The following is a 12,829-nucleotide window of genomic DNA, read 5'->3' as shown; positions in this document are numbered from 1 at the left end:
TGCACGGAGGAGTGTATTCCCTGGGACTCGCACGTCTGTCTGTACTTCCTGTGCACGGGGGAGTGTATTCCCTGGGACTCGCACGTCTGTCTGTACTTCCTGTGCACGGGGGAGTGTATTCCCTGGGACTCGCACGTCTGTCTGTACTTCCTGTGCACGGGGGAGTGTATTCCCTGGGACTCGCACGTCTGTCTGTACTTCCTGTGCACGGGGGAGTGTATTCCCTGGGACTCGCACGTCTGTCTGTACTTCCTGTGCACGGGGGAGTGTATTCCCTGGGACTCGCACGTCTGTCTGTACTTCTGTGCAGGGGGACAGTATTCCCTGGGACTCGCACGTCTGTCTGTACTTCCTGTGCACGGGGGAGTGTATTCCCTGGGACTCGCACGTCTGTCTGTACTTCCTGTGCACGGGGGACAGTATTCCTGGGACTCGCATGTCTGTCTGTACTTCCTGTGCACAGGGGAGTGTATTTACTGGGACTCGCACGTCTGTCTGTACTTCCTGTGCACGGGGGAGTGTATTCCCTGGGACTCGCACGTCTGTCTGTACTTCCTGTGCACGGGGGAGTGTATTCCCTGGGACTGCACGTCTGTCTGTACTTCCTGTGCACGGGGGAGTGTATTCCCTGGGACTCGCACGTCTGTCTGTACTTCCTGTGCACGGGGGAGTGTATTCCCTGGGACTCGCACGTCTGTCTGTACTTCCTGTGCACGGGGGAGTGTATTCCCTGGGACTCGCACGTCTGTCTGTACTTCCTGTGCACGGGGAGTGTATTCCCCTGGGACTCGCACGTCTGTCTGTACTTCCTGTGCACGGCGGAGTGTACTTCCGGAATCCTGGGACTCGCACGTCTGTCTGTACTTCCTGTGCACGGCGGAGTGTATTCCCTGGGACTCGCACGTCTGTCTGTACTTCCTGTGCACGGAGGGAGTGTATTCCCTGGGACTCGCACGTCTGTCTGTACTTCCTGTGCACGGGGGAGTGTATTCCCTGGGATCGCACGTCTGTCTGTACTTCCTGTGCACGGGGAGTGTATTCCCTGGGACTCGCACGTCTGTCTGTACTTCCTGTGCACGGAGGAGTGTATTCCCTGGGACTGCGCACGTCTGTCTGTACTTCCTGTGCACGGGGGAGTGTATTCCCTGGGACTCGCACGTCTGTCTGTACTTCCTGTGCACGGAGGAGTGTATTCCTTGGGACTCGCACGTCTGTCTGTACTTCCTGTGCACGGGGGAGTGTATTCCCTGGGACTCGCACGTCTGTCTGTACTTCCTGTGCACGGGGGAGTGTATTCCCTGGGACTCGCACGTCTGTCTGTACTTCCTGTGCACGGGGGAGTGTATTCCCTGGGACTCGCACGTCTGTCTGTACTTCCTGTGCAAGGGGGACAGTATTCCCTGGGACTCGCACGTCTGTCTGTACTTCCTGTGCACGGGGGAGTGTATTCCCTGGGACTCGCACGTCTGTCTGTACTTCCTGTGCACGGGGGACAGTATTCCCTGGGACTCGCATGTCTGTCTGTACTTCCTGTGCACAGGGGAGTGTATTTAATGGGACTCGCACGTCTGTCTGTACTTCCTGTGCACGGGGGGAGTGTATTCCCTGGGACTCGCACGTCTGTCTGTACTTCCTGTGCACGGGGGAGTGTATTCCCTGGGACTCGCACGTCTGTCTGTACTTCCTGTGCACGGGGGAGTGTATTCCCTGGGACTCGCACGTCTGTCTGTACTTCCTGTGCACGGGGGAGTGTATTCGCTGGGACTCGCACGTCTGTCTGTACTTCCTGTGCACGGGGGACAGTATTCCCTGGGACTCGCATGTCTGTCTGTACTTCCTGTGCACAGGGGAGTGTATTTACTGGGACTCGCACGTCTGTCTGTACTTCCTGTGCACGGAGGAGTGTATTCCTTGGGACTCGCACGTCTGTCTGTACTTCCTGTGCACGGGGGAGTGTATTCCCTGGGACTCGCACGTCTCTGTACTTCCTGTGCACGGGGGAGTGTATTCCCTGGGACTCGCACGTCTGTCTGTACTTCCTGTGCACGGAGGAGTGTATTCCCTGGGACTCGCACGTCTGTCTGTACTTCCTGTGCACGGGGGAGTGTATTCCCTGGGACTCGCACGTGTCTGTACTTCCTGTGCACGGGGGAGTGTATTCCCTGGGACTCGCACGTCTGTCTGTACTTCCTGTGCACGGGGGACAGTATTCCCTGGGACTCGCATGTCTGTCTGTACTTCCTGTGCACAGGGGAGTGTATTTACTGGGACTCGCACGTCTGTCTGTACTTCCTGTGCACGGGGGAGTGTATTCCCTGGGACTCGCACGTCTGTCTGTACTTCCTGTGCACGGGGGAGTGTATTCCCTGGGACTCGCACGTGTCTGTACTTCCTGTGCACGGGGGAGTGTATTCCCTGGGACTCGCACGTCTGTCTGTACTTCCTGTGCACGGAGGAGTGTATTCCCTGGGACTCGCACGTCTGTCTGTACTTCCTGTGCACGGGGGAGTGTATTCCCTGGGACTCGCACGTCTGTCTGTACTTCCTGTGCACGGGGGAGTGTATTCCCTGGGACTCGCACGTCTGTCTGTACTTCCTGTGCACGGGGGACAGTATTCCCTGGGACTCGCATGTCTGTCTGTACTTCCTGTGCACAGGGGAGTGTATTTACTGGGACTCGCACGTCTGTCTGTACTTCCTGTGCACGGGGGAGTGTATTCCCTGGGACTCGCACGTCTGTCTGTACTTCCTGTGCACGGGGAGTGTATTCCCTGGGACTCGCACGTGTCTGTACTTCCTGTGCACGGGGAGTGTATTCCCTGGGACTCGCACGTCTGTCTGTACTTCCTGTGCACGGAGGAGTGTATTCCCTGGGACTCGCACGTCTGTCTGTACTTCCTGTGCACGGGGGAGTGTATTCCCTGGGACTCGCACGTCTGTCTGTACTTCCTGTGCACGGGGGAGTGTATTCCCTGGGACTCGCACGTCTGTCTGTACTTCCTGTGCACGGGGGACAGTATTCCCTGGGACTCGCATGTCTGTCTGTACTTCCTGTGCACAGGGGAGTGTATTTACTGGGACTCGCACGTCTGTCTGTACTTCCTGTGCACGGGGGAGTGTATTCCCTGGGACTCGCACGTCTGTCTGTACTTCCTGTGCACGGGGGAGTGTATTCCCTGGGACTCGCACGTCTGTCTGTACTTCCTGTGCACGGGGGACAGTATTCCCTGGTGGATTGTTTTTCTTACAAATGATATGATAAAAGGGGGTCCCAGAGTGTGTAGAGAAAGGGAGTGTTTATTGAGGGTGGGGGTACACTAGGAGACTGGGGGTTCACAGGAACTACACTGGCTCTATGTAAGAGGATGAGAGAGAGTCTGGGATTGAGGACTAATAAAGATCAATGTTTTGCACAATTTATTGGGAAATGGCCGTACACAAAAGGTGGGAGGCCGGGGGGCCTGTAACTATTGCACACAGTGTTGCAGTCAGGAATGAGCGTTCGTAACAATGAGAAGTCACACAAAGAACATTCTGCGAGTCGGCCGATTCTCTCGTGTGTGAGACCAAGTCCAGCTCAGTCCTGTAGTACCCCAGTCTGTGCCCAGGCTTCTGCCAACTCATTGCCCAAACACATGCCCCTCCCCTTGTGCCACATTCTGTGCCCCCCTCCCCGGCTGAACATGAGCAGGGTACTGATGGCACAGGCACTTTGTACTAGTGGTTACCGCTTGGCAAAAGATCAGCACCTGTCAGTTTCTTATTGGATTTGCTGATTTATCATTGGCTCTCCCACAATTCTGCTGCTGCTGCTGGAGGGAAAGCCACGTCCTGGCCACTAGAGCTGGGACACGTGATACACAGGCAGTGCGAGCCATCGCGGCTACTTGATTGCCGAAGGCAGGAGCCATCTTGTTGCAATGGCGGATAGTGTCAGACTAATGTCCCAGGTGTGGTGCCATCTGATGGTCCCTGGCTACACCACTCCTGCCCGAGATACTCTGACAAGTGCCTGGGGGTAAAAAGGAGTGGGGGGGAGGGGTAGATTAAGCGCCAGGGAGGAAGAGAAGGGCAAGTTGGAGGGAGAAAGGCAAAGAGAGGCATTAGAGCTTTACATGATTAAGCTGCAGCGCATGCGCCAGCACATGGGGGGGGGGTAGGCAAGCACAGAAAGAGAGCAAAGGCAGGAATATTAGTGGTAGATAAAGAGTTAATAGAGTATCTCATACCTGCTGTGCATTGGAGCCCCAGTGAAACTGATGGAATGGGGCAGGGGGGAGGCAGCTTGGTAATGTGCATCAGTGTAAGGGGGTCGGTAGTAGCGTTGGTTTGGCATCTGAGAAGAGACCGGGCAGCGCTGGAGTGCGCTGGTGACTGCAGAATTGCGCAGATACCAGTCCCTAAGACCCTCCAGGGCCAGAGCTTTGTGCACACTCCTCTCCAGAGTCTCGGGTGGGGGGGCACGAGGCTGACTGCGGGATCTGGGGCCTGGAGGACAGGCCTGGGGGGGAGGCCGTTGCCAGGATTGCTGAAAACTGCCCACATCTGACAGTTGGGGGCCACAGGACTTGGTACGAGCAGCGTTCCTGCGCTGCTGTTGCATTTCAACCCGGCTGTTCCGGAGCGCTGGGCTACCTGGGAATCCATCGTAGTAGCCATCCCGCCGAGAGTAATGGCCGCTGCCGTCAGCCTCTACAAACCACTCGCCCTCAGGCTCAGTCCAGCCACGAGGCTGCTGCCTTTCCATGTAATAATCCAGCAGAATCTCCTCGTAGGGGAGCCGACAGTTGCTGCTGGGGGTTCGAGGATCTGGGGATCGGGCCCCCTGTTGCTGGGGTGGAAAAGACTGGGGGTGCTCACTCAGACTTTCAGAGCTTTTGAAGGAGGGTTTGGCGGGAGCTTCAGAAGGAGGAGGGCGCTCGATGAGAGCTTCAGAGCTGTTACTGCGCCGGCTCCGAGCAGCATGGCCCGAGGGCCGATCACTAGGGAAGCCCACCTGGGAATCCTGGCTTCCGGACCACTGACACTGAGAAAGGCCTGACCCCTCCGACCTGTTGGGCACAAAGGAAATAGGGAAAGAATATAAATCTAGAACTGGACAGAACCAGGAAATAAATCATCAATATACTTCTAGCCCATGTTACACAGAGAGATCTGTAACCCTCACTGAATACTGCCCCCCCGGGGTACACAAGAGCCCCCACACCTTTCTACATTCCCCTTGCCCACCTGAGGGCGGAGCTGCTGCAGGAATTCCGACTCAGGATTGGTGTAGCTGGGACACTGCGGCCCTCCAGACTGGACAGACTCCGAGGGAAGGAACGAGTGGGGCTGTGGGGTAAATAGAAAAGATTCAGTTATTACCCCCAAGTCACAGTACAATGTACAATTATGCTTTGTGCCCTCAGTATAAGCTTGAAACCTCTTTACTTAATTTTTCAGGATTTGTTGAAGACTGGCATGTGCCAAGAGACTAGCGAATTGCTAACGTGGTGCTGCTATTCAAAAAGGGATCCCGTTCTTAGCCTCATAACTATATGCTAGTTAGTCTGACATCAGTGGTCTTATGGGATAAGATACTGGACTTCATAGCAAATCACAATACTATGAGTTTGTGCCAGCAGGGTTTTATGTGTAATAGATCTTGCCAGACTAACTTCATTTCTTTTTATGTGAAGGTGAGCACGGACCTGGATTCTGGGATGGCAGTGGATGTGATTTACTTAGACTTTGCTAAAGCATTTGATACAGTGTCACACAGAAGGTTACTGGTTAAATGAAGGAATGTTGGAACATAGTATTTGTACCTGGATAGAGAACTGGCTAAAAGATAGACTACAAAGAGTGGTGGTAAATGGAACATTTTCTAATTGGACCAGTGTTGTTAGTGGAGTACCGCAGGGCTCTGTACTAGGTCCCTTGCTTTTCAACTTGTTTATTAATGACCTGGAGGTGGCCATTGAAAGTACTGGTTCTATTTGTGCAGATGAGACTAAATTGTGCAGAACTATAGGTTCCATGCAGGATGCTGCCACTTTGCACAGTGATTTGTCTAAACTGGAAAACTGGGCAGCAAACTGGAAAATGAGGTTCAATGTTGATAAATGCAGGTTATGCACTTTGGCAAAAATAATATAAATGCAAGTTATACACTAAATGTCAGTGTGTTGGGAGTTTCCTTAAATGAGAAGGATCTTGGGGTCTTTGTAGATAACACGTTGTCTAATTCTGGGCAGTGTCATTCTGTGGCTACTAAAGCAAATAAAGTTCTTGTATAAAAAAGGGCATTAACTCAAGGGATGAAACATAATTGTGTCTCTTTATAGGTCCCTGGTGAGGCCTCATCTGGAGTATGGGGGCAGTTTTGGACTCCAGTCCTTAAGAGGGATATAAATGAGCTGGAGAGAGTGCAGAGACTAAGTGCAACTAAACTGGTTAGAGGGAGGGAAGAGTTAAATTATGAGGGGAGACTGACAAGGTTGGGGTTGTTTTCTCTGGGGGAAAAAAGGCGCTTGTGAGGGGACATGATTAGACTTTACAAGTACATTAGAGGACATTATAGACAAATAGCAGGGGACCTTTTTACCCATAAAGAGAATCACGTACCAGAGGCCTCCCCTTCAGACTAGAGGAAAAGAAGTTTCATTTAAAGGAACAGAGTAGGGGGTTCATCACAGTGAGGACAGTGAGGTTGGGGAATGCACTGCCGGGTGGTGATTCAGTTAATGACTATAAGAGGGACTTGGATGATTTCTTGGACAGACATAATACAAAGGCTATTGTGATACTAAACTCTATAGTTAGTATAGATAAAGGGAAAATCCTGAACTGTCAGTGCAAACGTGTGGGTTAATGTCACCTCCTGTGTGGAGGCGGGACAGAAGAATAAGACTCTTGACCCCTCCCATTGGCAGTTTCTAAAGCTTGATGAGGTGGAGGGTATAAGGAACGTAGGAAGTAAGTCAAGAGACAGTTAGTAGTAAATAGAGAATTGTGTGTCCACAGACCCATTACTAAATTCAGCCTGGGTGGGACTCATTGCACGGACAGTATAAAATCCCTTTTTCTCTAGTCGGCCCTCCTGTCAGTGCAAACGTGTAGGGATGTGCAAAAGATGGCCTGTAATTGAGGGTGTGTAATAACAGAAAGATTTTGTAACATTGTAGTGTTAAAGTTTACTGTATAATGCAATGCAATTATTACCATGCTAACAATAAAACAGTGAAAGTGTACCGTTTGCAATAAAACCATGCAAGTATCGCTATGGCAACTATAAAATATTGAAGAACACTGTAATGTGTAGCCCTTCACCACAGGGGCTTTACTGTAACACTTTGCGGCCAAAGTTGAAGCAAAAACATGTCGTTTATAAGACTTTATAAAAGTGTTGGGAGGATCCTAAGTGGCGGCCTTGCTTATCCGTTCAGGTGTAACCAAGTTCTGTAAGGCCCATGAAGTACTTTATGCTCTAGTACAGGGAGCCTGGACTTCAAATGGCTTTGGTTTCTTCTTAATTTCAGACGCAAAATTGATTGGCTCTACTAACCATCTAGCAATGGTTCTTTTGGAAACTCCCTGCCCTTTGTGACCTGCGGAGTATGATATGAACAGAGAGCCCGATTTCTTCAGGACCGCAGTCCGTTGCAAATAGATGCAAATTGTTCTTATCTAGTTTATGGAACTCGTGGTTTATGTGGAAGCTGGAGACTACCTTGGGTAGAAAACCTGGTACTGTTCTGAGGACGACGACGTTGTCCTGATGCATAACCAGCCATGGTTCTTTACAAGACAGAACCGCCATTTCGGATACTCTCTTAGCTGATGTTATGGCTATAAGGAATGCCACCCTGAGTGACAACCATTTTAGCTCACAAGAGTTTATGGGCTCAAAAGGTGGTTTTTGTAGCGTAGAGAGTACCAATGGGAAATCCCAAGGAGGAGTAGGATCTTTGAAAGGTGGTCTGGCATGTAAGACTCCTTGTAAAAAACATTGTATGGTGGCGTTTTCTGCCCACCGGATATGAGAAAGTGCTGATAAAGCTGAAACCTGAGACCTTAGCGTGTTTAGTGGTGGATAGTTTTGAAGCCTGGAGAAGTACTTCTATGGCTGATAGTGAAAAGCCAGGCCGTCAAATTGACCATGGGCAGGTTGTGGTGTCTGGCTGGACCCTGAATGAGGAGGTCCAGTCGTAGAGGTAGTCGCCATGGTTTGGACATGTTAAAGTCCGTGTACAACAGTCTGTTTGGCCAGTCGGGAGCAATGAGGATGGGTGTGGTCTGTTCTTGTTTTATCTTGCCAATTACCCTGGGACAATGGCCAGAGGTAGGAATACACACACTTTGTTGAAAGTCCATGGAATTACAAGTGCATCTGTGTGTGCTGCTCCTGGAACAATAGCAGGGAAGTTTAGCATTGTGTCTGGATGCTAAAGATATCTATATCCAGTAGGCCCCACCGTTGTACTAGTTGATCAAATACCTCGTCGTGTAGTACCTATTCCCCTTGGTCTATTGTCTGTCTGCTTCCCAGTTTAAGACTCCGGGAATGAATACTGCAGATATGGCAGGCACTGTGTTTTCTGCCCAACTCATCCCCTTTCTTACCTGCTGCACAGGTAGCAACAACTGAACTAGCTGTGGATTTTGTGGCTAGTCTGGCAATGTCCAACGCTGAATCTGCTAAGAAGGTGAGTGTAGTGTGAAGTTTTTCCACCTCTGCAGCAAATTGTTGTGCTGATTCAGGGGGTTGATACATCAGTTCTTGAGCCCAGTGTCTTGCCGTACGTGCGAGTCCCGCAGGATTGCTGCCGATTGTGTACAAGACCTTTTGACATTCTACTTTTTCTGTTGGGAGGGATAGGGTATGTATCGAAAAATCACTTGGTCAATGCTGCTTTACGCTCAGGCTGTGACCATTCAGTGTCTATAGTTTGAAAACTGGAAAAGAGCCTGACTTTTTCTGTTGCACTCCCAGCACTTTATCGGCTTTTGAGACTGCTACGGACTCATCTTTAATCTCTAGAGAGCCTCCATCATTGCCTTGAATAGTTTTGACGAGACCTCTGGTCTGGCAAAAGTACGTGATTGCTCTGTGTCACTCTCTGAATCCGATGTTTGCAAGTCTGAAATATTGCCTACGGCCCCATCCTCTCCTGGGAAGGAGGTCTCGGGCTCTGAGGAATCAGACATGGTGTCTCGGGCCCTCCTGTTCTGAGCATGTGGTGTTTGCCGAGTGGCTTTTATCCATTCCAAAAAGTCCCCTAATTGTGGGGGCATTTGGGATGTGAATGGTTATTCCCGTAGATTTGGACTGAGTTGATAAGTTAACCCTGTAGGGGAGCTGCCCTTTATCATGGCAGGGAGTTAATAGCTGGAGTAGCAGTGATCTGTGGGGATAAGATCGGTGCCTCTGTTGGAATACAGTCAGAACAATAGGCTTGTTCAGATTTCCTTAAGGTGTGTTTGCATTTGTTGCATTTATCCACCTTCTCTGCCCTTTGTGGATTGGGCAGACTGAGCTGATCTTTCCATAGTTCTGTTATTATGAAGCTCCTATGGCTCACTGATAAGTCACTTGGATCTAGAGTTGTGCAATATACTGTGTGTGTCTTTGCTGCACTTCTCTGTGGTGTGCGACACATCGTTGAGAAGTCTGTGACATCATTATGACATACGTGCGACATGACGTCACAACGTTCTGACGCTCGTGCCAAGGTTTGAGAGAAATGGACGCCAAAAGCTCAGTGAGAAAGGGCGCCAAAACACAGGTACAACACCGGTCGCCTTAAGGGGAGCAATTATAAGGAACTGTAGTTCTTTTTACTCTCACCTTATTAGTGTTGGCCATAGGGAGTAATAATAGGTAGCATAGCATACCTTTTCCTCTAATGCAAGTGCTGCTGAATGGTATTGGGCCAACCAACAGCCGAATATGCACTGATCCACTTGCTGAATTACTGGCCTCTCTTTATCTCCTCTGGTCCATCCAGGGCTCATACCTTCAGCTCATTCCACTTACTAAAACAACGCACTGCAAAGTCACCATACGTTGGGAAGCAGCATCCCCATCCCCAAATGTAGAAGCGCTGAAGCGAAATAAAAAGAGTCGAGAAAGAAAACTTTTCTGTCCTTCACCTCCGAGGCAGGACAAAGAACTGGCAATGGGAGGTGGAGCCACAACTTTTATACCAGGGGAGGGGTCAAGAGTCTTATTCTTCCGTCCCGCCTCCAGAGAGGAGATTGACATTAGCCCACACGTTTGCACTGACAGGAGGGCCGACTAGAGAAATGGCTATATAGAATTTATGTGACAGTAGGGAGGGGTGTCTGTATGGGGCTTGGTTTTCATTTGGAGGGGTTGGACTTGATGGACTTTGTCTTTTTGCAACCCAATTTACTATGTAACTACTGACCCCCCCCGTACCTTGCTGCTCAGCCAATCATTTTCCTGTAGCCACTGGCCGTTCCCCACTACTGACCCCCCGTACCTTGCTGCTCAGCCAATCATTTTCCTGTAGCCACTGGCCGTTCCCCACTACTGACCCCCCCGTACCTTGCTGCTCAGCCAATCATTTTCCTGTAGCCACTGGCCGTTCCCCACTACTGACCCCCCGTACCTTGCTGCTCAGCCAATCATTTTCCTGTAGCCACTGGCCGTTCCCCACTACTGACCCCCCGTACCTTGCTGCTCAGCCAATCATTTTCCTGTAGCCACTGGCCGTTCCCCACTACTGACCCCCCCGTACCTTGCTGCTCAGCCAATCATTTTCCTGTAGCCACTGGCCGTTCCCCACTACTAAGCCCCCGTACCTTGCTGCGCTGGCCATGGAGTTGCGCTGGTTGTGAACATCACTATGGAGCATCACAGGTGAAGACTTCCACCCCACCCTTCTCTCTGGACTGTTGGACACTTTGCGGGAATTTTCGGAGATACGAGGAGGGGACGGCCTTGCCCCCTGGCCCAGAATATCCTCTGCAGGGATAGAGTAGAGTGGGGTAAGTACTAGAACTTCTGGGGGGTCAGAGGGCACCTACAGCCTATCATCTCACCGTAGCTGCTGCTCTCTGACAAGGAACTGTTCTCTGATGGGTGGGCTTCATCTGAAACCAGAGGAGACATTATGCCAATTTCTCCTATCAATCCCAATTGCACCCCTTTTCCTCTCATACCCAAAACTGCCAATCTGGGGGTACACACTGCGTTGAGGGCCACTCACCACACCATACTGTGCAGGTACATATTGCTATTCCATTGCCAGTCTGCCCCCTCTCCTTTACTCTGGATCCATTGACTGACACCCCACATTACTCTTGACTGGGAAGGAGACTGGCACCCCCACATTACTACCCCTCTTTATTGAGACTGAGGAGGTACATATTGCTATCGCAGTGGAACAACAGCCCTCATACGCCGACAGCCCCTCACCGAATAGGTTGCTGGGATCCCTATGCACAGGCCTCAGACCCAGTTTCCTCCTCAGGTTGTTACTCTGCTCCTCGAGCTCCTGGAGCCTCCTCAGCGCATCCAGATACACCAGCCTTCTCTTGCGTCGCTGCTCACTATTCATCTCCACGCTCTGTTCTGCTGCCAGGCTCAGCTTCCGGGCCGCCTCTGCCATCTGCAGCTGCACAGCAAAGTCCCTCTCCAAGCGCTCCAGCTGCAACTCCTTGTGTAGGGAACAAAGCAACAAGTTGGAACTGGAGGTGCACTGCTGACTCGCTCACAACTAATTGTATCCACTCACCTCTGCCCTGGTCACTGTGGCTGCGCTCACCCTAAAGGTTGCCTTTGGTCTCCTGGACACAACTGGGGGCCTCTCTCCATATTCTAGGGGGAAATCATCAGGCACGTGCCCTGTCAGCTCCTGAGACAAATGAAACACCAACCATAAACCATGAGGGAATTACAAATGAAGTGCCAAAGGAACTGCCTGCACTGGCCAACAGCTAATGAATCACACAAGAGAACATACATGTTCTGGCCCAACAGCACACATTACTCACAGTACATACTACAGGGTGGAGCCCATTCCATGAATAGGGGAGAATCAAATTCAGAGGAGGATACTCACAGCTTCCTGCAAACACAGCCTTGTCAGCTCCGTCAGCTTCTGTCTCAGTGACTCCTGCAGCTCCTTCTGCTTCTCACTCAGCTCCGATATTACCCGGGCCCTCTGCTTTAGGCTCACATCCAGTGAGGGGCCACTCAGGGACATCGCTGAGTAAAACAAACAACACCAGTGAGACTCAGTACAGGGAGGAGCAGTGAGTGAGACTCAGTACAGGGAGGAGCAGTGAGTGAGACTCAGTACAGGGAGGAGCAGTGAGTGAGACTCAGTACAGGGAGGAGCAGTGAGTGAGACTCAGTAGAGTATAGGGAGGAGCAGTGAGTGAGACTCAGTAGAGTACAGGGAGGAGCAGTGAGTGAGACTCAGTAGAGTACAGGGAGGAGCAGTGAGTGAGACTCAGTAGAGTACAGGGAGGAGCAGTGAGTGAGACTCAGTAGAGTACAGGAGGAGCAGTGAGTGAGACTCAGTAGAGTACAGAGACTCAGTACAGGGAGGAGCAGTGAGTGAGACTCAGTACAGGGGAGGAGCAGTGAGTGAGACTCAGTACAGGGAGGAGCAGTGAGTGAGACTCAGTACAGGGAGGAGCAGTGAGTGAGACTCAGTACAGGGAGGAGCAGTGAGTGAGACTCAGTACAGGGAGGAGCAGTGAGTGAGACTCAGTAGAGTACAGGGAGGAGCAGTGAGTGAGACTCAGTAGAGTACAGGGAGGAGCAGTGAGTGAGACTCAGTAGAGTACAGGGAGGAGCAGTGAGTGAGACTCA

At 51.2% G+C, this 12,829-nt stretch overlaps 1 protein-coding gene across 1 annotated transcript in view; it reads right to left on the bottom strand.

Moving 5' to 3' along the window:
• Positions 1-3,281: 3,281 nt before the first annotated feature.
• The window catches only part of LOC108698835 (coiled-coil domain-containing protein 120), a 15,357-nt gene continuing 5,809 nt past the window's right edge, over positions 3,282-12,829 (bottom strand). The window contains exons 4-11 of the mRNA XM_041572226.1: positions 12,072-12,217; positions 11,745-11,864; positions 11,426-11,666; positions 11,050-11,100; positions 10,810-10,972; positions 5,230-5,331; positions 4,230-5,051; positions 3,282-4,012 (exon numbers count right to left, since the gene is read on the bottom strand). Coding sequence (XP_041428160.1) covers positions 3,934-4,012; positions 4,230-5,051; positions 5,230-5,331; positions 10,810-10,972; positions 11,050-11,100; positions 11,426-11,666; positions 11,745-11,864; positions 12,072-12,217 — 1,724 coding nt within the window. The 3' untranslated portion in view covers positions 3,282-3,933. The remainder of the gene's footprint in view (positions 4,013-4,229; positions 5,052-5,229; positions 5,332-10,809; positions 10,973-11,049; positions 11,101-11,425; positions 11,667-11,744; positions 11,865-12,071; positions 12,218-12,829) is intronic.

This window comes from Xenopus laevis, chromosome 8L, assembly GCF_017654675.1.
Source record: "Xenopus laevis strain J_2021 chromosome 8L, Xenopus_laevis_v10.1, whole genome shotgun sequence".
NCBI lineage: Eukaryota > Metazoa > Chordata > Amphibia > Anura > Pipidae > Xenopus > Xenopus laevis.
Note: the sequence above shows the minus strand (reverse complement) of the source record. Positions and strands in the feature narration are given on the sequence as shown.